The 27615-nt window shown below is 41.0% G+C and overlaps 1 protein-coding gene across 1 annotated transcript; it reads right to left on the bottom strand.

The window, feature by feature from the left end:
* Nucleotides 1-27615, bottom strand: rem2 (RAS (RAD and GEM)-like GTP binding 2). The gene is made up of 5 exons (XM_068738077.1): nucleotides 26857-27615; nucleotides 23902-24232; nucleotides 21659-21732; nucleotides 10521-10698; nucleotides 1-1763 (listed from the first exon to the last, which is right to left on the bottom strand). The coding sequence occupies exons 1-5, from the start codon at nucleotides 26866-26868 to the stop codon at nucleotides 1435-1437; spliced, it is 924 nt and encodes a 307-aa protein (XP_068594178.1). The 5' UTR covers nucleotides 26869-27615; the 3' UTR covers nucleotides 1-1434.

Consider the following 27615-nt stretch of genomic DNA (forward strand, 5'->3'; position numbering starts at 1 on the left):
TCAAACAAAAATGAATTTATTCTCAGTGGAAAGACAAGAGTGTTTAGTAGACTGTGACAAACGAGTGAGCATGTATCAGTGACGCTGCCTCAAGCTTGACGAGATATCCAAACGTTTCCAGAACGTTCTCTTTTGGGTCACTTGTGTGGCCAGCCCCCACAGAATTCCATCTCAACACGTAATAATGCCAGTGGGTAAAAAGAGAAAAATGAAAGAAAACATCAAACAGCCACAGGTAGATTAGGTTTTCTGTTGTTTGTCCTCCTGTGCCTCAAGAACCTCCCGGTGTTCTGTGACTCAGCTTCTATTGAAGAAAAGTTCAGTCCGGTCAATTGCTCAGAGCCACATTGACCTTTTTTCTTTCGCTCCACATACTTCGGTAAAGGGTTCTTTATGCTGATCGCTCACGGTGCATTCAGCGGAAATATGGCTTGGGCGCTGATGTGTTTTAGCCTCGTATAAAAAAAATCACATATGAACATATGCCATTGGTGGTATCAAACACTTCAAAATCAGTACGGGACACAAACGGTGGATGCAGTGTGAAGATTGTGGCCCAAAAAAAAAAAAATGCGCAGAAGTGCATTTTTGTTGTTTTGTTTTTGTAATAAATAAAGGGTCTTGCCTTTGAGATGGCATTGCTAGAGACACTAGCTGGATTGTGCATTAGCTATTGGCCACTGAGGTACAGTCAACCCAGTATCATGTAACTGTAAACCTACAGGGTCACGTCTTAGATCGTCTACTCGGCATGCTATAAAACAGGGTTCACAACAGGTACATGTTAGATTGCTATCAGTCTCTACATAATCAGTGCGTGCTACTTGGATGTGTGTTCTTTTGTGACCCCTCAGGCGCCCCCTCCCTCCCCCGTCCCGTTTTGCCACAGTAAGCATTCAATCAGCATCTTGATGTGACTCTCTCCACTGTCACTAATTTTGTCTCTCCTGCTCTCATCAGGTGATGAGCGCTTGCTGATTCACCCAAGCTGGAAGCAGCAAATCAAGCTCCCCTCCTTATCTGTTTCACTGTTTATCTCTCTAACCTGGCCTCTTTCTCTCGCAAAATTGGTTTCACTGATAGGGGGAACACAAAAGTTTGGTGCTGCGATCCTGGCTGATTTCAGCTCTATCCATCCAACTTTTTCTCCCTCTTCTCCTTCCTTGACCTTTACCCACCACTCCTAAATTTCCGTCCTTCCACTCCTCTAATTTTCCCACTCATGTGAGTCTCTTCCATATCCTTCTTTGTCGCTACAACTAGTCATCTGCAAATCACTACTATCTTCCATTTTACCCTCTTCTCCCTCTCCATCTTTTACACCTCCCCCCCATATCCGTCAATCTGGTGTGTATGTGTGCGAGTGTGTCTCTTTGCCTGCCTGCCTGTCTGTTTGCGTGTGTGTGTGTGTGTGTGTGTGTGTGTGTGTGTGTATCACAGTGCACTGAGGTCGTGGCAGGAGCGGGACTTCTGGCGGAGGATCTTGCTGCCTCGGTGGCGGCTCATCTCCCTGTAGCGGCCCCGATCCCGGTCCCGGTCTCGACCGTACGAGCGCGGTACCAGCCCCGACAGGAAGCGCTTGGCCCGGCTGGTCAGGCTCTCCCTGCGGCCTGCTCCGGGGTCACCGTCGGTCCAGCCGGGGCCCACGCAGTCGCCCCTTGCAGTCCGAACTGCGGCCTCCAACAGCTCGTTGGTACCATGGTCCAGGGAGGCTGAGAGCTCCATGTAGACGCAGTCGAACATCATGCTGCTGGATTGGGCCTCTGAGAGAAAGAGAGAGCGAGAGGAAGACGTTGGTATGGTGCACATTTTATGTAATTGATGCTTCACACACTGACAGCTGCAAATGGCAATTAGAGGCAGACATTTTAAGATATTGGATCATGAAACCAGCAAACCACAGCAGCTGCTGTGTGATGTGGCTCACCACAAGATAGTACCTCTGCATCAGCAGCGCACTCACCGATGTATTGGAGACTCTAATAGAGTCTCAAGTGTTAATTTGAAGGTTCTTATGCATCAAATTGAGCCAATCTACAGCATCTCACTCTCTGGGGAAGGGGCTCTCCTCTCTGTTTAGTGTGCTTTTGAGAGAGAAATAGTCATAAAGGGGAAAATGTTTTTTGGGGATTTTAATTTTTTACAGCGGATACAAAATAGGCATTTTTTAAAACTAGATGCTTATTATCATTTGCACACTGTATGATGGATATCATATTTGAGGATAAACATGTAAGTCCATTCTTGACCCTGTAAATAGAAGTTTGTAGGTCTGGGGAACAGTATTAGATACCTTTTTTTGGTATTGCCTGAAATAACCCAGTAACAATTAGGCTAGTATCGAAGCTTCTCCAGGCAAACAATGCATGCAATGGATCCTTGTTATTGATCCCAGATCTAGGGAAAAGAAAGACTTTGTATGGTTTTGTTCGCAACTAATTCCTTCATACGTCCTTCTATTTAACGCTACGCGTGATTGATCCACCGCCGCATCAGCTACAACCCGTATTGCCTGCCTGCACAGGGTACTGGTATCATACTTTCCCCAGCCTTCATCGTTTGACAAAATAATCACAACTCAAGGTCCACTTGGTAGCTTTTTTTCCCCCAGAGATTTCAACCATGTCGCTCGGATGAAGTTTACTCTATCATGGAGATAGATCTGTTTACATGTGGCAGAGCAACCTCCATCCACTGAAAAGGACCGCCTGATCCAGTAAATGAACCTTGAGTTGGGATTGTTTTGTCAATTTCAAGGTTGAGAAAAGTCCCACGGATGAAATCATAACAGTTACTGAGCTCGCATGTCACAATATCTGAAAACCAAGCAAACTCCATCCACTGATGAAGAAAGAGTGATATGGTTAAAAGCTTTGTATGAAGCTAATAAGCTAATATGTCAATGTAGCTGGTTTGTTAATAGATTTGTTTTTAAATTGAATTCAGATGTCATGTTTCCTGAAACTGACCAGTGTAGTTCAAAGGTCATTCAGCAAACAGCACTGCTCAGTCAATGTTCAGTTAATACAAAATTAAAATGTAATAAAAAAATTATTAAAAAGTCACAAAGCAAGGAATGGTTAAAGCTTGCAACAGTGATACAAAATGCTGTAAATGGTAAAGTTAAATATATAAAAAAAAAATGGCATCTGCTTTTTAATATTACATTCATAAAGATCCCTTTTTCCAATGAGCCTTTATTGCATTGTAATGCTCTAAAATGAACATTCTGTCTATTCCTTTTAAAAATCTGTCAATCAGCAGTCATGAATACTAACCGCCAGAGAGAGAGACAGTGATGACAGGATAGGGTTAATGTTGCCACTAGCTGATAAGCTCAAATCTCTTTGCTGGCAGTCAAAATGAAAAAAAAAAAAAAGTTTTTATCTCAATGTGACTCCTCTGGATAGGGAAAGGTGACTAAACGTGTTGTTGACAAGGCTCAGTATCTCATCAAAAAAGTCCTGTTTGTCCCTGGTCAAACACGCCTGGATGATAAGGAAAGCTGACAGATACAGATCATTCTGCAGCAAATGGGCTTCACTGTCAGCTCCAATAACATTTTTTTCCAACTATATTTCAGATTTTCTTTTATTGCCTCTGCTCTGCTCTCTCAGAGCCAGTATATGAGTGCTCTTGAGCAGCTGTGTGCAGAATAATGCTTCTAAGGTTTAGTATTTCTATTAAAAATAACTGTATGAAACTTACACTGCATGAACTCAAAATGACTGTTTGAAGCAGGAAGATGTCGCCATGCACACATTTTATTATATGTTGTCCAAAGATTTTCACTGAAAAACCTGCTGGAAACACCCAGGTTGTAAAATAACAAAATATTCTTGTAGACAATCTTAACACAAGGGCCTTTTTTTCAAGAGCTTTCAGTTGATAGTTTGCTCAGTTGTCATAGAGATAGATCTGTTCAAATGGGACTGAGCAAACTCTAGCAACAGAAAAAAAAGTAAGCAGTTCAATCTGTACCCAAAGATGATTTACTAAAGACGCAGGCCCCATAGTTAAACCCTTGTTAGTATTCTGACCTATAGTAAAAGCAGTGTGACATGTTCATCTGTTTGTTTGTTTTGTGGCTGCATTTCAACGGTATGAACTTTTACTTAATGAGGCAGTGTTGCACAGGTACTACAAATAAACTGAACTAGATTTGTTTTGAGTGTAATAATCCAGCCGCACAGCAGCTGTCGACCCATTGCAATGTCACCTAATAGTGGGTGAGGCAAGTCCCAAACCAGGTCAACAGGGCTTATCCTAATACCTACGACAGATGATTGAATTGAACTAGATCGTTACAAATTGTCAAAAGAATGTTTTGGAAATTGAATTGGAAAGAAGAGGGAACATGAGAACAACAGAAAAGAGCAGAAGGGAGATTAAAAAAGGAGAGAAGAGAGGACACAAAGAAAAGAAAGAAGGAGGGGAGAAGAGACAAGATGAAATGAGAGGACAAGAGTAGACTATGAGAGGAGCAGAGAAGAAATGGGGAGAGGGAGCAAAAGGAAAGTAGAGTTTAAGAAACGAGAGGAGAAGAGAGGAAATGAGGAGAGGAAAGAAGTGAAAACAGCCAGAGACGAGTAGAGAAGAGGGGAGTCGAGGAGAGGGGTTGAAGAGAGGGGTTGAGGAGAGGGGTTGAGTAAATGAGGAAATTTCCCCCTAATGGGTCAATAAAGTTGAAGTGCGCTGAAGAAAGGAAACGAGGAGGAGAGAGGAGGAAACAAGGCGAGAAAAGGAGACGAGGACAAATGGGATGAAACGTGAGTCACAAAGAAAGTCAAAGGAGACACTGAAAGGAGAGGACAGGCAAGATGGCAGATGAACAAGCAGCAGGAGGAGAGGAAGAGACAGAGAGAGACAGACCAACAGAGGAGAGAGAGAGAGAGAGAGAGAGAGAGAGAGAGAGAGAGAGAGAGAGAGAGAGACAGAAAGAATGTTGACTAAGCAAACAGCCAGAGTGCATATTAATCAAAGCCCTGAGGAGCAGGGCCACACCACAGCCATATTGAACAAATGCTAAATACGTTGCCAGTATGACACTGTGTGTTTGTGTGTAGTAAGGCTGGAGAGAGATGTGTGTGTGTGTGTGTGTGTGTGTGTGTGTGTGTGTGTGTGTGTGTGTGGGGGGGGGGGGGGGGGGGGGGGGGGGGGTAGTTGAGAGATAGCAGAATAAAAATGTCACTATATGCCATAAATAGACTTTATGACTTTGGCACTCTCAGCAAGGCCACAGGTTCTTGGAGGAGGAGGTTAGTTAGCCGGGAAGACGTCAGGCTCACATATCAGAATGAGAACATGTGACCTGTCCGGAGAGAACATAAGAACATCCTTGTCAGGCGCCCTGGGAGCAGGGATGGAGCATTTCCATATCGCTGACCACATCGCTGCCTCTGGGTTTCTTTTTTTTTATAAAGAGAGAATATGCTGAGTATAGGCATCTCTCATTACTCCTTCTTCGCTTCCTTCCCTCCCTCCCTCCTCCTTCCACTCGCGTCATTAAGAATACTCCAAAGCCGCGACCAAACGTGATTCGACAGCGATGTGCAGGCATCGATGCGCACAATTTCTTACACTTGCTGCCTCTGTTTAACTTGCACAACAAAGCAAACCAAACAAGAATTGACCCCTCAGGCTGTGGTTTCTACACTTCTAGACAATACACACAGACACATACACACACTTTTCTATTCTTATGTGAAAACATTCCAGTGACTGTTTTCTTTCGGGTTAGGGAACCCTAACCCTTCCTCTTAGTCTCAACCCTCTCCATTATATGCAAGAAATGAATCCCAAAAGACTCCATGTAGCATTACAACAAAATACCAAAAGTTTAAAACAATAAAGACAATACAAATTCAGATTTTTACAACTGTTGATTATTTTTTCTAAATATATTCAAAATGTTTAAATTACTTAAAAAACATCCCCAAACATCGCTTTTTGTGAAATACACTAAATAGAAGACAATTCCTCCTGTAGACATTTTTTAAAAGTCCCTGTTGCCGCTGATTAAGTTTTAAGGGTTAACGTTGATTTATTAAATGTAGCGTGATTGTCAACTAACAGCCCTAAACAGCATTACTAGTAACATTGACAACCTAAACTTACTGTGGTTTTGGCAAATAACATCAGGCTGCTTTGATAGATTTTTGGCCATGCGTCACTTGGCCTTGTGAAGCGTCAGTCATGTGGTATTCTTTTGGATAAAGTGTACTCCATACGTCCCATTTGAATCAGGTTTCTGACCCTTGCATGTAGCTCTGCTTCAGCCTTCACCAATATATTATCAGGGACTTTAGCTTTCCAGATGACTTCCCAGCTACTAATTTTACTTTGACTCTCTACTGTTTTGTGACGCCGGTACACTTGGCTAGCCTACGTACGTTTTTGTGGCTTAATATGGAGGTTTAATGAGAGCAGTGGGTCTCACTCACACAGCCTGGTGTCTATCTGCTGTGGGGAAACCAAATGACAGAGCAAAAATGAAAAGTGTGGTAGAGCTGAAGAGATGTAGGGTTCTCTGTGTGTTGACTAGCAATCTTTTCACATTACATGGAGTCATTTGACTCAGTCGGAACATCAAAAACACTTTAATGCTAAAAGAGTAAAGTGAAGGCTAACATTAAGTTGCTATCTGAATGGATTCTATTTGTGAGGAGTCGTAATTTAAACCTCTAATGCATCTGAAAGTGGAGTTCACCTCTGGTCACTGGTAATTTCTGCAGAATACAGATGAGACAACATAACTTTAAAGCCTCTCAGGTCCAGCAGCAGTGGTTAAGGGAGGAAGGATAGGATATTCCAAAAAGATGCAAATTGATATACAGCCTCCCTCCCTTTTGTAAAAACATCCTTAGTCTGAAGGTCTAAAAACTCAAAGTGGTTCTTTCAAGGACAGAAAAACAAGCCCCACTCTCAACACACAACCACACACTGACACAATGCCTTCCATACATCTCTTCGAACCGAGACTCCCGTTCACACACACACACACACACACACACACACACACACACACACACACACCATTCTCACACGTTCATTCTTCCCTCTGTCACTCCTCTTCCTGTCTCTCTTATCACAGTCCTCGCTATGAAACAGCCTCGCTGTCATCCGGCTGATGGAGAGACACGAAGCCGCGAGTCTGCTCGTTCGCCGCGTCCGTGTACATGCGGGCGGTTGTGCACGTATGGCGAGTACAAACATACATAAAGATAGTAAGAGCAGCGGCGTCCTGTAAGAGGGAGATAATCCCAGCAGAGATGATGCCGTGTGCCACGCACCAAAGGGACACAGATGGAGCCCCTCCAGAGGATTAGATAGGGACGGATAGGGTAGTGTGTGCAACAGCAGCAGAATATTTGTCTTTCATTATGTGACAGTGTATATTTTTTACAAACAAAATGTGTAGCGCAAGTACACACATTTGTGGAGATGACTAAAGTTTTGAGTTTTTATATCATAAACTGTGCTGTCAGCATTTTCTCCCACTTTGCATTTGAAACATTAATGAAATTCAGGCAATAGGATAAGCTGCCAGGGCTACAAAAAGTCACACAAAGTCACTCAAAGTCCAGCAAAAGTATAACCCGCCTCTAGTCTGATCTGTGTTCAGTTCCCTAACTAACTGAAATCAGTACAACACAGCATGTTTGTTCTTCACTTAATTAGTTTTGCCAAAACCACGCTTCAGTGTTGCATGCCAAAATATATAGAGGTCTGTAGAGCTTGCTGCTCTGGATTTATTCAATTTGCATTGTTAATTGCTGCATCAAAACAACACTTACACATGCCTGCAACAATATTCATCCCCATGGAATTCTCCATGTTTTATTTTCTTTAATTACATCAAATCACGGTGGATGGTTTTAGGATTTCTTGACAATGATCAACCGCAAAATACTAATGATGATGATGATAATAATGTACCTAAATTGAATACAAACACAAAAGACAAAATAATCAACTGCATTCATTATTCATCCCCTTCATGAGGCTGCCAACTTTGTCAGCAGTTACAGCCTTTAGTCTACTAAATGTGGATCATCTTGTATCCACTTTGCATACCCAGACAATATTTTCACTATTTTGTTTATACCCACTCATGATTGTGAGATATTTAATAATCACATTTGTATTGAATGCATCTTTGTCTACATGAGGTAATCTACAGGAAATCTACAGATTATCCTTAAAAATACAGGTGTATTTAACCTGAATTATCTCACACACTTGGATTACACAAGTCATTTAATTTATCATGACAACTGGATGACTTGGGTCTGTCATAATAAACCCACGTGCAGATATTTCCAGCATCATTGTCAAAGCATTTTTTTTTGCACCTCTTTACAACAATAATAGATAGTAGAATTGTCTTCCCACAAGGAGTTTACCAACTGAGCATTTATCCTTGGCTATATTAAACAGCGAAGAAATGGAGTATCTATCTTTAATCAGCAAAATCAATGAGTCTATTAAATGGAGTCTGAAGTCGGCTTGCAGGAAGATTTATGGTAAAATACCAGGGCAGAGAGACAGATGAGCCAAGGCAGAGAAAAGACAGAAAAGAGGGTAAAAAGAAGGGATATATGAGTAATTGCACAAAACACACTACCACTGATCACCAGGGGATAATGTGTCTGTATGTGTGCAAGTGCCTAACTACACATTTATACACATAGTCACTGTAATTACAAGACATTTTCCATCTGAGAGTTTTCATTTGGAGAGCTGCTTAAAAAAAGGCGGTAAGAAGAAGCGAATGAAAAGATTAATTTCAAATCTTTCTTGTGCTTTTCCTCTCTTGCATCATTCACCCAGCAGCCTGGCGGTTGTTCATCAGTGCTCGTGTTTGGGCAAACTAAGCGTTTGATAAACTCCCAGCCCACCACGGTTACCTTTGCTTTGCACATACGGGATGCGGTTTATAATGATGAACAGTGGCAGCTTTAGCACTAGATATATATATATATATATATATATATATATATATATATATATATATATATATATATATATATATATATATATATATATATATATATATATATATATATATATATATATATATGGTATAATATTACATACTATACTATGACTTTTTAGTCATACTAGACCAAGACTTTTTTGACACACTATGAGATGACATTTTTCAACATCTATGCTATACTATGACATTATTTAATATTATTGCGACATACTATACAATACTATGCAATTACTTTTTTTTTTTTTTTTACTTTTTTGGACATAATAGACTAACTTTTTTTATTATTCTTTTGACATAACATTATATGACTTTTCATGACTGTTTTCGACGTACTACAATATTACTTTTTTTTGTTGACTTTTTCAACATAATACACTATGACTTTTTCATGATTGTTTTTCAACATACTGTAGTGCGACTTCTTTTGACATACACTAGTGCGACTTCTTTTATCAATATTTAGACATACTATGACTTTTTCAACATACTTTAAGATTACTTTTTTTGACATACTATTCTATGATATATATTCATTACTTTTTCGATGTATGATCTATTGAGGATTTTTTTCAACATATGACTTTTTATTACTGTTTTTGACGTAATATACCATGACTTTTTGGACATACACACTATGACTTTTTTCAACATAATATACTATGACTTTTTTCATCACTGTTTATGACATACTCTAATATGACTTTTTATTGACTTTTTTCAACATACAAACTAATATTTTTAACTTTTTCCAACATAATATACATAATATGACTTTTTACATGATTTTTTTCAATATACTTTTGACATACACTACTATAGCTATTTTTATTAATATTTAGACATACGATGACTTTTTTAAACTTTTTTATGACTTTTTCGACATACTATACTGTGACTTTTTTGTCAGTCTTGCGACATACTATACTAGGACTTTTCTTTTTACTTTTTCGACATACTATGCAATTACTTTTTTACTGTTTTCTACATACAGTACTGTGTCTTTTTCGACATATGACTTTTTCGACATACTTTAAGATTACTTTTATTTGACATACTATACTATAACTTTTTTCAACATGAACTTTTGAGGATTTTTTTCAACATATGAAAGCATATGACTTATATGACTGTTTTTGACATACATACTATGACTTTTGTTAACATACAAAAATATTCTACAAAAAGTTGTAGTATAGTAGGAATGTATTGACATACCATACTACAACTTTTTAAAGCTTTTTTTGATGTGCTATGCCATGACTTTTTTTTAACATTCTTTGGACATTATATACTATGACTTTTTGAAGATTTTTTCGTCATACTATACTATGACATTTTTTTTTATCATTCTTGCAACATAGTATGACCATTTCATAATTTTTTATGGCATTTTATAATCTGGTATTTTTTCTGACTTTCTGATGCCACTCTACTATTCACATCAAACCTATGGTCTCCCTCACCACTGGGAGGAGTCCATAGCTTGACATACCTGCCATGCCTAGATACGGTTGCTAACCTTCTGAGCTGATTTCACGGGAGCGGACAAGGTCGCTCTTGTTCCCCACCAGGATGATTGGTGTGTGTGGCTGGGACTCCCTGAGGAGGAGGCGGAGCTGGGCAGTGCGGTGGAAACTTCGCCTGTCAGTCACTGAGAAGACCAGGATACACACATCACACTGTAGAGTGGCGAAGTCCTGTGGATACAAACACACACATTAATAAAACACCTCAGTGGAGTAGATTATTACTGCATACATAAAGGAGAGGTCCGATGACAGCTGAACAGGTGTGGGACATCAAGTTATGCAAGATCCTTTTCATGCCAGTGATAAATAACAATTTGTCCTTGAACAACATCTGAAAATTAAAATCTGGTTTCTTCTGATGTCCTTATTTAGTTGTTCTGCTGGAGTTGAAAGGACATCAGTGCCAATGCCAGGAAGGCTGCACTCAATTTAGTTTTGTATCACTGTCCCATAAGAGGATGCAGAGGAGGCTTTGTTCAACTTGACTGTACACAAGACATGCTTCACTTTGACTCTCCTGCTAGTTTACCAGTGACCATAAAAACATCCCATCGGGGCTTCTTGTCACAGAGGCTCAATTAGCTTTGAACTGCCTAGTCTAGGTCCCTCTTTGACCTCTCTCGCATTCTATCAGCCACTTTGGACTGAAGGTGGTTTACGGGTGTTAAATAGGTCATGGATGTACCTCGAACAAAACCTCAACTGCAGTCATCATATCAAGGGAGCATCAACGGCTAAATTCCTCCCACATAATCATTTGTTGACCTAATTCTTTATCAAGCAAAGGTCTGCTAATTTGGTAAGTGATATGAGATGCAGATACTTTGCGTATGGTTCAGATTTTAGTGAAATTAATTCCCTGTGGTTGTGAAATGTAGAGTAAAATGCAATCCCATTTTGGATTTAAGTCTGAAGCCTGTGGTCATGAGGATTAGGTATGTACCATTTATGTCTCACGTCACTTTAGCTTTTTAAATGATTCACCGTCTTTGTTCAAAATATGGCCGAAGAACATCAACCTTTTACTTTGTGGTTCCTCATATTCCCCTTAAAGCCAGTTAAAAAACAGGTCATATGTACTGAAATGTAAACTATATGTAGTCTAATATGAAAGGCGTCGCTCAGGGTGACAGACCCACCGACAATAATCACACAACTTTACAGTTCCCCTGAGCTCCAGGGAGTGTTTTAGCACCTATCAGCTCATTGTTTTGCATTTATGGTCCAAAACATGTATCAAAAAAACTACCTGCCCAGCAATAAACAGCAGAGCAGACAGACAATGTTAGTGACTAACTGGATAATTTAGTCAAGTATTTACCTGCTGACGAGCCAGGTATGTCTTTCTGGAGTTGGAGGAGACCAAAAATGAGGTGAAAATGTATTCATTTGATTGAATATTGATCCACATCGGACAGGTCGCAAGAACCATGACCCCAAATAAATGCTGAAGTTGTCTGCAGAATGTGTAAATAGGCAACTATCGGCTTCAAATCGTCCGAAATATATTACTACTGCTTTACAATTCCCTTAAAGTCACTCCAAAGTTAGATACAGAAATATTTTTCCGCTCTGGTTGACAACATCACATTTCTATCTACTCTGTCTGGAACGCTGCGTCAAATGGAAAACATTACAAGTCTTGCACAAACATTTTTCTTTACCTAATCTCAATCATGACAGTTTTGATTTTTGAAAGCCTTGGCATCCTCACTATATCTTAAGTTTACGGTTCTGTTCTTCTGGAATTAGCAGTGCTACTCCAGGCCTGGGGGTTGAAGAGGTTAAAACAAAAGACATCTTATTTTAAGTTGGACGAGCACAATCAATACATACTATTTTTATGCCAAAGACAGAAACCTGAGACCAGACTCCACAGTATTATGCCAGTCAAATCTCTGTTGATGAAATAGACCCATTATAAAATTAGAAGACATACAGGAACGATTGGTATCTCTCTGTATAGGTTTCTTGTAGTGAAGCACAGACTGTGACTGTAGACTGCAACTGTTTCAACAAAGTATTTCAGTTCACTGTTTATAGCGAAATAACAGTAAATACAATTTTTATTACAGTCTTGAGCTCAGAAGATTTTTTTCTTAACTCTAAACATGCCCAGAGAGTTGGTAAAATTATATTTGAGATTTTAATCCATTACTTTCCAACTGTGTTATTTCCAAACACTGCAAATCTCTGACCTATAGAACTGCAAACACAATCAAGTTGTATTTCAACTGGAAATAGGCCTCTGAAGCTGGTGACTTAATCAATGTGAAAGCATGTTATTCCCACTAGATAACCCAATCGGCCTGCTAGCTTTGGACTACATATTGGCTGTGTGTATGTGCGAGTGCACGGATGCCCTTGCCCTACATCCACAGCCCCGAAGGAAAATCCCTGCCCTCCAGAGAGTTTCAGACGCCTGAAAAATTCATGTGGTCTCAAGCGGCCAAGTAGTATCGGATCAGACCCTGGAGCAGGAAACTCATGGGGAGCAACCTTGGCACTCTGTTTGACGTAGCACAGGAAAAGACAGGGAGCGGAGACAGGAGGAGGGCACGGAGCCATTGGCGTGGAAGGCAGCTCCGCCACCTGTCATTGTCTGATTTAGGGATGAGGATGAAGAATGGGAACAACAAGACAGAGCGAGAGAGAGACAGAGAGAGAGAGAGAGAGAGAGAGAGAGAGAGAGAGAGAGAGAGAGAGAGAGAGAGAGAAAGAGAGAGAGAGAGGGAGGGAGGGAGAAAGAAAAACAGAGAGAGACACTAATCTTAGTAAATACAGGAGTACAAACAGAGAGTGGACATCGACTAGGAGCGTGATGGAGCGCTTCAGGAGAAAAACTGACCACATAAATACACCTCTCTATCAAACAGAGGCAGAGCAACTCAGAACAGTGCCAACTCTCCCCCTCCATCTCCCTCTTTTTCTTTCTCTCTATTAAGCAGCTCCTCTCTGTTCACAGAGAGCAGGCCATCTGTCAATACCTACTCCCCCTATACGCGCACACACACACACACACACACACACACACACACACACACACACACACACACACACACTCGCATTGTGACTAATACACAAAAACAAAAGCCAAGCCAAGAGAATAATATGCAAATCATATGTAAATGCACAGATCAGTGAGGACTCAGGAAAACATAATTTAAATCAACTTAATAAAGAAGTCATCGGGCTGACAAAGTCATTTCCCCTGAAATGCGTCTGCTTTGTGGGGTTTCACTTGATTGGCATCATCTTTTACACTCACTACCTTGCTACACTGCCTGGCCAAAAGTGCGTGGACACATATTCGGTCAACATATGTCGGTGTACTTTTAGTCTGTGGCTGTTTTTCGCGGTTTGGTCTAAGCCCCTTTAGTTCTAATTAAGGGAACATAATCTTAATAGATTCTTAATTTTTCAGCAACATCTGCTGGTTGAGCCCAGATTCCCCCACTGATAAAAGCAGTGAGATGTGATTAAAAAAAGCTAACAAGTGGACCATCAAATAAGATTTGTCAAAGAAATGTGTTATCTTGCTGTTGATTTTGCCATAAAAGATGTTTTTATGTGCTGTTAATGCAAAAAGCTTCTTTCGCTATTTCGCCAACGTTTTTGATGTTATGAAACTATTCAAAAAAGATATTCTGAGCCACAACTGCATAAAATCTGAATGACACTCAGTATAGTATTTCTAATTTAAACTTGAAATCACATTTGTATAGCTCCACATACTGGAAAGTCTTCAGATATGGCGCTGATGACTAATCATATCAATGCTTTTCCAGTCGAAAATTTGAATTTTCAATTTGTGCTGTGTGCCATCTTAATTTACTCTTAACCAGTAACATATATACTGATATTTACACATATCAACACATCTCACAAGTGTTAGGGTTATTTTACTACCAAAAGTATTAAAATAGCCCTTACAGTTGCAACGCTACACTCATTATCGTATGGGTGTGCTATTTTCGAGCTGAGGGCCTAAAAATCGGTCTAGGGTCCAAAAGGTTAAAGGCCCTGGGAACCTTTATTGTCAAGCATCTTCTTACTATGAGCAATGGGATCGTACATAAACACAAGATTTCCGGCCCAAGTGCTTTGCCTGGGCTCTTCTCACTGCTTTGAAGTGGGCGGGACCCGATTGGAAAAAGGTGATGTCACGCACTTCCATAAACCAATCAGGATTTAGCAATATCTGAATCAAAGTGTGATGACAGTTGAAGCCTTGATTATACTTTATGTGTATTTCTTTGGACCAAACTTTATATTTGATTGTTACCTAACTATCAGTGAATTTCTGATGTAATGGAAATACTGAAGATGTAATCCATGTTTTCGTGGGCTTTAATGCATAAGCATACAATGATCTTTCTAAACAACAGTGTGCTTCCAGATCGAGGTTTTCCAAATGTTGTGGCTGAGTTCATACTTAGATAATGACACAACTGAAAGTTACGAACATTTATATTCAACTCTACATTGCTGGCTCTATATTGAAATTATGAATAAATAATAGTCAGCGATTGTTGCTTTGGGCTACATCCTGGAGTGTCTCTGCCAAATACCTCATGTCGTTTCACATCATTTATGACTGTAAATTACCATCTATCTTACTGATAGCTTTAGTTTAATGAAACTTACCACTAGTGCTGAATTGTTGAGGCCATGAACACAACATAAACTCAAATGTTTGGTCAATAAAGAACTGTAACAATACCGAGCAGAATTACTCTTTCTTTATAAATAACCCAAAACATATTTGCCACTTCTGTACTGCAATTTCTGTTACTGTTATGAAAGACCCATACAGATATATTTTAAATATTCCATTATCGGCAGATAATATACCATGCTTTCTGATACATTGGCTGGAGCTCTTCTTTTCACTCTGCTGTAGCTTCTCATTCTGTTAAACACAGTCCACTAGGGCAATCATTCAAGCCTTCAAACACCACGATGAACAGACCTATCTGTTCCACTATGAAGGTAGATTTGTGTCTTTATTGCGCAAACAAAAAAATATGTTTTGAAAGCAAAGTTCTCGCACTGCAATCAAAAATCAAGTTTGTAAGTGAAAATATATAAACTGAGAATACATTATTTGTTAGTTTTGCTTATGAAACTAAATTTTTGGTTGCAAAACAAAAACCTTTGCTTTCAAAACGAAAAGCTATGGTTTCAAAACCAAAAGCTACGGTTTCAAAACCAAAACCAAAACGTAAAGCTACGAGTTGAGTTTGGATGTAGTGGGCGGGGCATACGCTGCTGAATGAGCCAGGAGTTTCTATTGGTGGGTTCGACTTGGATCCCGGCATCTACTTCCACTGTAGAGGTTACTGTGATGAGCGGCATGGAGGTAAGTTGACATTATATTGCTCTGTTAGCACTTCACTTTGTTTTCATGTTGTTACTGTCGTAGAGTCTCTTTTTTTAAAGAACGACATGAGGTGCTGTTGACATGAAGCTTCACTTTCTGCGTGCATGTAACGTAAGTCAAACCCACCAATAGAAACTCCTGGCTCATTCAGCAGCGTATGCCCCGCCCACTACGTCCAAACTCAACTCGTAGCTTTACGTTTTGGTTTTGGTTTTGAAACCGTAGCTTTTGGTTTTGAAACCGTAGCTTTTCGTTTTGAAAGCAAAGGTTTTTGTTTTGCAACCAAAAATTATAGTTTCATAAGCAAAACTAACAAATAATTTATTCTCAGTTTATATATTTTCACTTACAAACTTGATTTTTGATTGCAGTGCGAGAAATTTGCTTTCAAAACATATTTTTTTGTTTGCGTAATAAAGACACAAATCTACCTTCATATTCCACCATTTAAAAAAAAAAAAAGGCTCACAAACCAACCTTTCTAAGAAGTCCTTTTTCCACAACTTCCTGTTTCTGCCACAGATGTAGATAAGAAAAGCACATTCAATAAAATGGAATGCATGGTTTCCAACCTTGCTCTTATCAGTGCAATATACAGACATGACTTTTCTTTTTGAAAAGGAGATTTATCATGGTTTGTGTGCAGTGAGAAGCTGCAGCTGAGCTGTCAGTGGCGGAAAAACAGCCTTTATCGTAACACAAAACTAGAATTTCCATATGTTTCACAAGCTTTTCACAGAGACAATACACATTATACACACATACATTAACATGCACTCAAAAACACACTCACACCATCATGCTACAGCCAGACACCACATCAGTAACCAACAGTGAGGAAAATGAATCACTTATCAGGCGTCATTTGCATAACATGCTGTGGCTCTGCAAGCACTCTAACTATTATTTCTCCCAGTTGTGAAACAAGGCAGAAAACACAGCATTTGGCCACATTTTGAGAGAGTGCTTGAGCACATGTGTGTGTTCATCCCCCATCATACGACATGCTATTGCATCTATTGGCTCCCAAGCAATTTACTTTTCAGAACAAGATACATGAGCAAAGCAGCTTAAGGTGCTTAACTTGGAAATAAAAAGGTCAAACACTGCCCCACCTGTTTGCACAAACATCCACAGAGTGCGCTCACATGCACAGATAAATACAGAGATGCTAATGCTACCACTTTGCTTTATCAAAAGCAAACACGTGCTTTGTGCACATCTGCTTCTTTGGCTTGTGTTCCATCTGTCTTACTGCCTGTCAGGGCAAAATGAAAGAGCTGGCAGGATCAATATAGATGCAGGGGTGATGAATGAAGGGAGGGAAAGAGGGACAGGGAAAAAGAAGGAAGAGGGGGCAGAAGCAAGAAGAGGAGATGGAAGAGCACCTTGCTTAGATCGCTAAGTCAAAATCTGATAATAGGATGACGAAGCTTACTGCAGATGGAATGCTGAGTTAGTGGGTTTGTTATTTTTTCTCTTGCTAACTTTCTTCTGCATAGAGACAACGCTTCCCTAAGGGAATTTATTTACAGAGGCCATCTGGCCTGCACTGGCTAGGCCACAAACACACACACACACACATGCACACAGACATGCATAAGCACTGCGTAAGCCAAGCACCAATGACCACGAATGACCACATCATCACCGAAGGCAGCTTACATCACAGCACAGACATGGTGAACCATGTGAAGAATGTTGCATGCCATGACACACACACACACACACACACACACACACACACACACACACACACACACACACACACAGAGGAGGGTGGTGTAGGGAGTGTCCCTGCATGACCCAGATTCAGGCTTTATTATGACGGCATGTGGAGCCTGCAGCTTGCTAAAATGGTCATTAGCAAATCCCTGAATTCCTACCGGTTTCAGGGATGCTGTTCTGTAGTTGACCTCTGACCCCAAGATTTGCTTCCCGGACACAAGTATCGCATTATGTTATCAACGTTTTGTGTATGTTTACTGTTCTATGCATTAATGTCAGTATCATTTAAAAAGTAATTCACTTATTTTCTTTCAGGTTCTTTCTACCAACCATCAAGAGGCCTCTTTATCTATTGGCTCCCTGCTCTTTAACTGAGGTATAGATTTTGTGAGTGACACTATCACGGATGATAATTAAGTTGAGGGACATTTATCTAGTAAAATCTTGCGGCTGGTTATGCAGGGCAACAGGGCCCAAATGCAGGCTGAGGAGGCAGCAGGATGAATTCAGTGACTCGTTAATGAAAATAGTAGGCAGACAGGCACACAGGTCCACGTAAACATTACGATAACAGACGAGCGAACGCAAAAGCACGAAACAAGAAACAGCAACTTTAGGAATGAACTGACAAGGGGTGAAAGAAAATGGGCTAGTTACATATGTGGAAAAATGATGAGAGAAGTAGGAACAGGTGAGCAGGTGGGGGGAACTGCAGGTAACTGCAGGGCTGATGAGAGCCGAGGGAACAGCTGAGTAGACGGGTGGGGCAGTCATGCGACCGGGGAAAAGAGAGAGGGCACCTGGCGGACGGATGGAAAAGGGCAATGAAGGGTCCTTGGGGTAGGGGATGTGGCTGCAGAGGAGGGACAGAAAGACGAGACTGTGATAGAAAAGCTTTAGCATTAGCTACCATGCTAGACAGCTAGCTTACTAATGTCAATTTCATCTCACGCTAATATTTGTTAGCAAGAACACATGTCCTTATTAGTAACTCAAAGTTAAAGTGGCTACTTCAGAGATACCGTCAGGGCAATTGAAATAAAAAAATGAAGTATGTGTAGCGATCTTAAACAACTTTAGCTTTCTAGCAAGTAAACTAGCTTGCTAGCAGACAGGGTCACTGTAGCATCGCATATTTCAGTGATGGGACGCTAACTCTACTGTGCTCCTAACTCGATTTGAATCTGTTCATAACTTATGTATGCCTGCCATAGTAGACATAAAATGATGCATTGACAGCTCAGGTCCTACCAGTGATTTTTTATTTTTTTAATTGGATTATTGATAAAATTATGAACGAGCTGTATTGTCAGTTCAAATGTGTCTCATCTGTCTTTTCTGTAAAGGCAATCAAAGCTTTCTGTGAGTTTCTCAGCTTGTGCCATCCACCTGATTTAGAAAGCTTCATTAAAAAATGTAATAGGATTTTGATATTTATCCCTTAAATACAATGCAGCATGAAGCTTTTCCATTTCTGTATTTTGGTTCACAGTATTCCACACAAGCAAATTGAGCAGTGACTCCCAGCGGAGGCTAAAACAAACAAAACTGTTAAGGTATAATAGCTTATGTGGATTAGGGCAAGACAGGAGAAACTGTAAATCGTCCAGAACGACTCTCAGCAAAACAGGAAAGAGAAAACTGTCCTGGGAAGAAACCCCCTGGGGACAACGGCAAAATCTGTCTTTGTTCCAAGAACTGGATGGTGGAACAATGTTTTTCTTCCCTCCTAATCAAGCAAAAGAATGTGGTCAAGCAGCAATTATCTTCTTCCAAATTACATCCTGCTTTAACATAATAAACAATTCTGTCCTCAGGGGACAGCAACAAATTCTCCTCACTGCACGCTGATAAACACACACATACATCACTGGCATTTACAGGCCTCAGGCTGCACCTTTTGGTTGTCTTTGATATACATTTTTATTTCAAGCTATCAAATAATAATGGGAACTCCTAGACTGGGTCGAGCTTAGAATAACTGCTGATACACGCGCAGACACTGAGGCAGATAAACACACATTACAGAAAAAAGGGTGAAAGGGCCCCTCTGGTCCTCAGTGATCTCCATATCCCACTTGGTTCCCCTACATACAAAACCCAGTCGGCTGTTTATGAGATACATTACACAACCAACATCAGTCTAAAGCAGCATGGGCCGGGTAGGTCAAGGCCATGTATGCCAGTGTTTCTATTTTGGGCCCATGGATGACTTATTTAAACCATCCAACCCCACGTGACGGCAACAACACTCACAACGTCCCAGCGTCTGGCTGAGCAGACTCTCAGCCTTCTGTGCGTGTGTATGCTGGTGTGTTTCACACATTTGACCATGCCGATGTGGCGTCTGCACGTACACACACAGTCCATGTAGTATATGTTTCTGCACTCGTGGCAAGTTCTACCTGTGGTTTGTTGTGCACCGCTCTTGTTGTGTACTGCAGTTGGGCTGATTACAGTAACCAGCTAGATCTTCATGTGTCATGTATCAGCTGTGAGTCAAGCCAAGAGAGCACTTGTTGGAACAATCACTGAGTGTGAATGTAACAGTTTTTTGTCTTTTTTTTGCAGTTTGTATTGCAAGGCAACGTTGAGACGCTGTCCGGGCTGGCCAGTGAACATTAGAAGCCCCACAGCCAACAGCATCGGATGCTGACTGTTCTAGCATAGTCGCATGCGCGAGTGAGTGATTAAGTCAGTTTTCTATGTACGTAGTGTACGTGTGTGTGTGTGTCTCTGCATGTTGCTATGGTAACTTGGGTGTAGGTTGTGGTGCACCATGGAGAACACTTGCAGTCCGGCCTCATGGGACTGGCGGTTAATGTTGTGCCAGTTCGAGGCCACGACGCGTGTTAGTCAGCTGGACAACATCTGTCTGCACACCTCACTCTGTCCAACTTTCTATGTCCGCATGTTTTGTCCGCATATGTGTCTTTTATCAATCGCCACAAAAAAAGCAAAGAAACATGAGCATGAATTGGCAGATGATTCGGGACGCCCTCCCCCCCACTGCTGACGGCCTTGGAGTTATTCCAAGCTTCCCGCTGGCCTGGGTCTGTTGCTTCAGCCTTACTGCTCTGCCTCGTATTAACATGCACAGTAAAACACATGTAATTAACTTGAGATTTATACACAACAGAAAAAAAGAGCCAGTGGAGAGAGGTGAGCAGGCGCCACAAAAAAAGAGAGTGAACAGGGCAGTGAGATTTGGAGATGAGGGCAAGTAAGGGCAACACAATTGGGGGTGAGAAGGGGTGGAGAAAGCTTACGGAAAAAGTGAGGAAGCGAAGAAATTATCTAGCTTTCGGTGTTGTTCCCCAGAGCTAGATGTAGCTGCGTGTGAATAATTTAACCTTACGAGGAGAGCCCCTGAAGGCCGAGTGGACATCTGGAAAAAGATGCATTAGACATGATCCACCCTACACTCTAATTAGAGTGTTCGACCGTTCCATCTCATTATGAATAGGTATTAATGACTGCATGCCTTTGGATTTCGCACAATGTAATCAGTGTGACGAGGAGCTTTTTGACAAGATGTTGTTTGTCTCTGCCTGTTGTAGCTGAAGTTTTTCCTGCTCAAAAGCCATCGCCACAGGGTCATATTAACTCACTCACGGTGTTCCGCTCAGTGGATGGAGCAATTTAAGCCCTCGCCAAAATGTTCTTGTTAACTGAAGATTTCAATTGAAACAAGCAAGGTTAACATGAGAGTGATTTCCACTTTTCCGAATGAGAGAACTTCAAAAAAGCTTGAGTACAATGGGCACAGCTGCTCCTGTAGGATTTCCTGCAATGTGTAGCACAAAGACACGCACATAAAAGCTACAGCATACGCACACTCTCTTTACACTCGAATACACACAAATAATGTGCCCATCAAAATCTAACAACCCAACCAATGTCAAACCAGGAGAAGTTAATGATGGCTTCGAGAGAAGGTACACCGAGTGCAAAAAAGACGAAATTGCCAAGATTAAGAAGACTGAAAAGGTGGGAAGCTGACAGGCAGTAACTCACCTGTTTCCAGTTGTCAAAAATGATGACTTTGCTGTCCTCGTCGTCGACTGTCACTGAGCACTCGTAGCCCTCACCTGCAATGACCCATGTCACACACATCAGCACACAGAGCGTAATGACGAACACCACTGTCATGAGGTAGTAGGAGTACAATATATATATATATATATATATATATATATATATATACATACTATATATATATAGAAATCCAAAAATATGACAGTATGCATTGTGGAGTCTAAATGAATTGCAATATTAACTAAAGAGAAGTTACTGCCTGAACATGTTGACAAATTAATCTGGGTCTTAAAAAATGTCCTTGACCTACTCGAGACACCTTGAAGCAGTTTAAAGATGTTAAAATTGGGTTATGTGGCCATGTTTGGAAAGTGTTACTGCAACCTGTTTCAGACATCTGCTCCTTGTCTTTATGAGGACATTTATTTATAGACATTTTTGTACTCCAATTTAAAGGATACGCCTTTTGATATTTATGGTCAACAAATCCCATGAAAAGAAAACCAACAACGTTTTAGCCTATTTTTCAACCCTTTCAGATGTCCCTAACCTTTAGTGGTCACTCAGTTCTGAACATGTTAATAGCACAGAATTCTTTTTTTTATCATTCAAAAAAAGCTTGACACTTTAGGTTTAAGCAAAGGTTACTCAAACAGGACTGAAAAGTATATTTGTTGGGGGCTATTTTTAGCTATTCAACTATTTAAACATACATTTCGTGCAATGTCTAGTTGTTAGGGTATGTGGGGTTAACTCAAAATCATCTACAGTATCCGTAACAGGAACATTTTGGCAATGGTGTGGCTCTGTGACATGTTTTACGATATATCAGGCTTTGACGACACAACCGATCCTTGTTAATAGGATACATTTTTCGTTGGTTGTGGCTTTTCATGGGATTTGTTGACAATATTAACAACAATATAGACATAGAACTGGATGGATAAAGAAAATCTCTTATTACGAAGTAAAAAAGGTAAAACGGTTGTTGACCATTTGACTGTATTGATACAACCGGAGAAAATAAACTACATGTAATTGCATGGGACCTTTTAAAATACAAATGAACCCAAAATAGCCTGAAATAGATACAGCACAGCAAATCCCCTGCTGTTAATAAGGTCTTGCTGTATCTTACCGGTAATTACTTTGTGAGGACACGTATTGACTGGTGAGGTGTTAACCCACTCACAGGGCTGCTAGAGCATCTGGTCAAAACTATAGAAAAAGTGTTAATTAAATAGGTGTTGATTAGTTTATTTTTAGTTGGGTTGTTTTTACACCTTGCAATTTTGACGTGGAGCTTATAGAATAATTTAGCACTTTGTTAAAATTTGCAATGAGAAAGGGAGTGCCATCGCGGAAACATAGTGTACAAGCTTCTTGGATGGAAGTGCTTTTTCTATCCATTTATGATGCATGACTCCGAGTGTACAACATGGGCAGTAATGAATACTGTATGGCGTGAGTCAGGGGCAAGTTAGCTCTATGCATGAGGGGGAGCAGTCGTCTCTCAGTGACATTGACTCATCGACGGGCTGGTTGAGGACCAGGTCTGATTACCCTCTGTGTTGCAGTGAGCTGTATAACAGACAGACCTAGTGACCAACAGAGGCCAAAGAACATCTGTTTTTAGAAGCTTCAAAGGGAAACATACGTTATATGTTATATAAAATACGTTATTCACTTTATTTTCGATTTCTTGTCTTTTTCAATACCTCTCTCGTATCTGTTTGTTAAATAAATAAAAACAGCTAGCAGCTGGTTAGCTTAGCGTACCATAAATACTAGAAAAAGGGGGAATCAGCTGGCCCAGGCTCTGCGACCAGTTGCAAGCATAACCCCCATAGAACAGCTGTTTTCTGTTCAAGTAGTTGTTCGTTGTTAATTAGTCAAATTTAGAAGTGTTATTAAGCAGACTGTATTATCTCTGTTTTCCCCTGTTTCCAGTCTTTATGCTAAGCTAAGCTAAGCTAACCAATTGCTGCCTCCAGGTTCATATTTAGCCTACAGACATGAGAGTGGTATCAATCTTTTCATCTAACTTTTGGCAAGGAATTGTGGCTGTTTTCACTCACACTTAATAAATAACACTTTTCTAAAGTTAACCCTTGACCCTTAACCCTTAAATCCTAAAACAGAGTTAAAAAGGTTTGCCAGGTGCACACGCACACAAAAACACACTCCACCAATCCCTATCCAAGTCTTTACCACATGCTTACCACATGTCTCAGAGTCTATAGAGAGGGATCTGTCCGATTGCCCGGCCAGAGATAAGGCTAGCGACGACTTGCCCACACCGTTCTGTCCCAGTAGCACTATCTTCAATGCCCCGCCGTGGCTGTGGTAAGCCAACTGGGCGGCTGCCGATTGGCCGACGGACTCATCCCGAGTCAACCTTGTGTCACTGATAGGCAACATGGCAGGCTCCTCGCTGCCGGGGATCCAATCACAGTCCTCAGATACGGCCTCTTCCCTCCGCAGCTGGTGTTTGAGAGGCAGGGGTGTGCTTCCACGCCGGAGGGGGGGCGCCGTGGTGAGAAACATACTGTACTAGAATTACATTGAGACAGAAAAAACAAAAGACAGGTGTGTAAGTCTAGGACAGTTCTTACAAATAGTCCAAGAGGTGCACACATGCTGCAGATTTACATGTGCAGTAAGTAACTGTCTATTCTGGTAAATGTTATCACTGAAGAATGGGGGAAGGGTGTTTCCACTGTTTGTTGTCTATGTGTGTAAAGAGGATGGAGGTGATAACAGTGGAGGTGAGTCAGATAAGTGGCAGTGTGAGAGGAAGATCCGGATGAAGATGCAGAGCGTGTCAAAGGGAACCTACGCGAGGAGGAGGGAGACAGGTGGGAGGTGTGGGGGGGGCAGGACGAGCTGCTGAAAGACTGACAGAAGATAAGAAGATGCTAAAAGACAGCAGGTTGAAAAGGACACAAAGAGAGAGAGAGGGGAAGAAGAGAAAGGGGAAGAGGTACTTAAAGAAAGAAACACAAGGGAGGGATGATGGAGGAAAAGAGGCTGTAGCTGTGTATAATGAGGGAGTAAGTGCTGCTAAGTGACTCCATATAGTGACCTCCGCATTAATTCGCACAGAAATGGGTCAGAAACAAAGTCTTGATCTTCATCTTTAGTCATTTAAAAAAATAAAAAAGGGAAAGCTGTCAGCCCTTTTCTCTAGAACAATAGTTTTGCTGAGAAAAGTATGCGCGTGCATGTGCATACTAGTGTGTGTTTGTAGCCACAGCAGGTCAACCATAAGACAACCCTCATCAATATTAATACAGCAATTAATGTAGCTCCAGCGCCCCTGGACTTCCACGGCCCAGCGTCCGCCTTCAGCAAAGCTATAAGTACTGTATTGGCGCTTAATTAAAGGGTATTGACACAATAACAGGAGCACATTAGAGTATAATGCAAACCAATTCAGCACGACAACAGAGGAAAGTCTCGCAAATAACAATAACCTGAATGAACACGTCTCTCTGACACAATGTCAACATTAACTAGAGATTATAAACATCACTGTACGTAGACTGTATGAACTGCATTCACATTTTTAGATTGTAGCTCCAAATGTACCTAATAAACTGGTAACTTTGTCTCCTGTAGCATAGACGTTTCATGCTTTTGTTTTCATAACGTCTTTCTAGCATAGTATACCTTTCAATATACTTTAAATAGTAGTAGAATAATTGTACACTACATCTGTGTAGTACAGTATAGTACATTGCAGTATAATATAGTCGAGTAAAGTATAGTGTAGTGTAGTTTAGTGAAATATAATACAGTATCGTAAAGTATTGTTTAATGAAGTATAGTATTAGTATTTAATGAAGTATTGTAGTTGTATACAATTGTAGCTTATATGTTGTATAGAATCTAGGGACATGGTACAATATAGTGTAATGCAGTGTAGTATTGTACTGTATAGTGTAGTGAAGTATAGTATAGTTTAGTACGGTATACTGCTATATAGTATAGTGTAATGTAGTCTGATGAAGTAGCACAGTATAGTGTAGTGTAGTGTCATGTGGTGTAGTTTAGTAGACAATAATGTTGTGTAAGAGATGTCCTGCAATATAGTATGGTGTTATGTAATGTATTGTTAGATAGTATAGTACAGTATAGAATAGAAGGCTGTAGTATAGTGCAGTATAATAGCATAGTCAAATATAGAATAGTATAGTATAGTAAAGTATATGTATAATATAGAGTAGTATAGTGTAATATAGTATAGTATAGTATAGCATACAATTGCACTGCAATTGTGTAGTGTATTGTAGTATAGTATAGTATAGTACAGTGTAATTTCAGTATAGTATAATAATGAATTTGTCGTACATGCAGTTGAGGTGTGGCTACCTGTGACAGTAACGTGCTTACACACACCCTCAAACAAACACACGCCCGTACATCATTCACACAGGTTCACTCGGGTAGCTCAATTAGACTAATTGAACGCACTAATCAATTAAGCATGGTCTTTATTGTCAGCGGAGCTCAGGGGAGCCACGCGCACAGGACAGGAAAACCCTGACCGCGGGCTGAGCCAGCGTGTCAAGGGTTAATCTCCTTCTCTAGCCAGGCTGTCGAGAAACTAGGGCAAACAACAGTGCACAATACAAAATTAATACTACGGGGCAATGTTTTCATCCTCCCGTCGTCACAGCCCGATTACACTGTCTGCTGCTTCTTCTTCAGCTCAGAGTTTATGTCTGGTGTAGGTCGATTCTTCCGAACCACGTTTCGTGTACGGTTAATTATAATTCAGTTTGTGAATAAATGCCTTATACCATCAGATAAAGACAGATACATACAGATAGAGCGTAGAAATACTATGAAGGTTACTATAAAGTCCCTATTGAGTACCACAGACACGCTGAAAGTCTCTATAATAATGTCCATTTAATCATATCCTGAGAGTAAAGATGGGGGGGAAAAATGCTCCAAATGTCAAATTGACTTTCCACATACAGAGTTATGACGGGGAGAAAGTGTGTTGTATAAAAATAACAAGGATTAGATATCGTCTTATTCTCTAAAATACACATTAAATGGGGGGGGGGGGGGGGGGGGGGGGGCTGTGTGTCCTACCTGGTGCGTGTGTGCGCGTGTCTAGGCTATTGTGCAGAGCGCACGAGGTGGGGAAGCAGGCTTCGCCTTACCTGGTCCGCCATGGTTGTCAATAAGTCTTCTCTTTATGGAACAGGTGATGTAGTTACAACTGCCTCGGCCGTCCAGTTCAGGTCATCTGCGCTGGGTGCGGACCCGGCATCGCGTTCACAGCGGCGGTTACAGGCGGCGCACAAAAGAGACGCGCCACATCTCATTTGACATGATGATATTCTTCATACCCCGCGGCGCGTAAAAATCCTCCTCTGGTGACTGGAAGATAGAGGTGTATCGGCGCATGGACGTCTGGGGTAAGTGGCGGGGGGGCTGGAGGAGCGGATCAAGAGGCTACACCGTTCGGATTAAAGAAGCGAGTTCTTGTGGGAAGAGGAAAGAAAGCCATCAGCACAACAGCACACCCCCTCCTGTCCCTTTGGCGTCCCAACGACCAGCAGCGACTGCGCTCCCCTCCCCACCTTCAGTTAGTACCTGCATATCTCTCTCTCTCTCTCTCTCTCTCTCTCTCTCTCTCTCTCTCTCTCTCTCTCTCTCTCTCTCTCTCTCTCTCTCTCTCTCTCTCTCTCTCTCTCTCTCGCTCTCTCTCTCTCTCTCATGCAAAGGGTGTAATAGGGGGGCGCGTCCTTCGGTGAGAGTGATCTTCCTTTGGGTTGGGTCGGAGGTGGATGGAGGGATGATGAGGGTAGACCAGTGCCCATCGTTTCAGTTCATCCAGCCCAGGTGCGCGGTCTCCTTCACAATATGTGCCTCAGTCTCACCGGTCAGGGCTTTTCCCGGTGTGTTTCTTTCAGGTT

This window comes from Cebidichthys violaceus, unplaced genomic scaffold (genome assembly GCF_023349555.1).
Source record: "Cebidichthys violaceus isolate CVI_PGR_0920_01 unplaced genomic scaffold, fCebVio1.0.p SCAF_8, whole genome shotgun sequence".
Classification (NCBI taxonomy): domain Eukaryota; kingdom Metazoa; phylum Chordata; class Actinopteri; order Perciformes; family Stichaeidae; genus Cebidichthys; species Cebidichthys violaceus.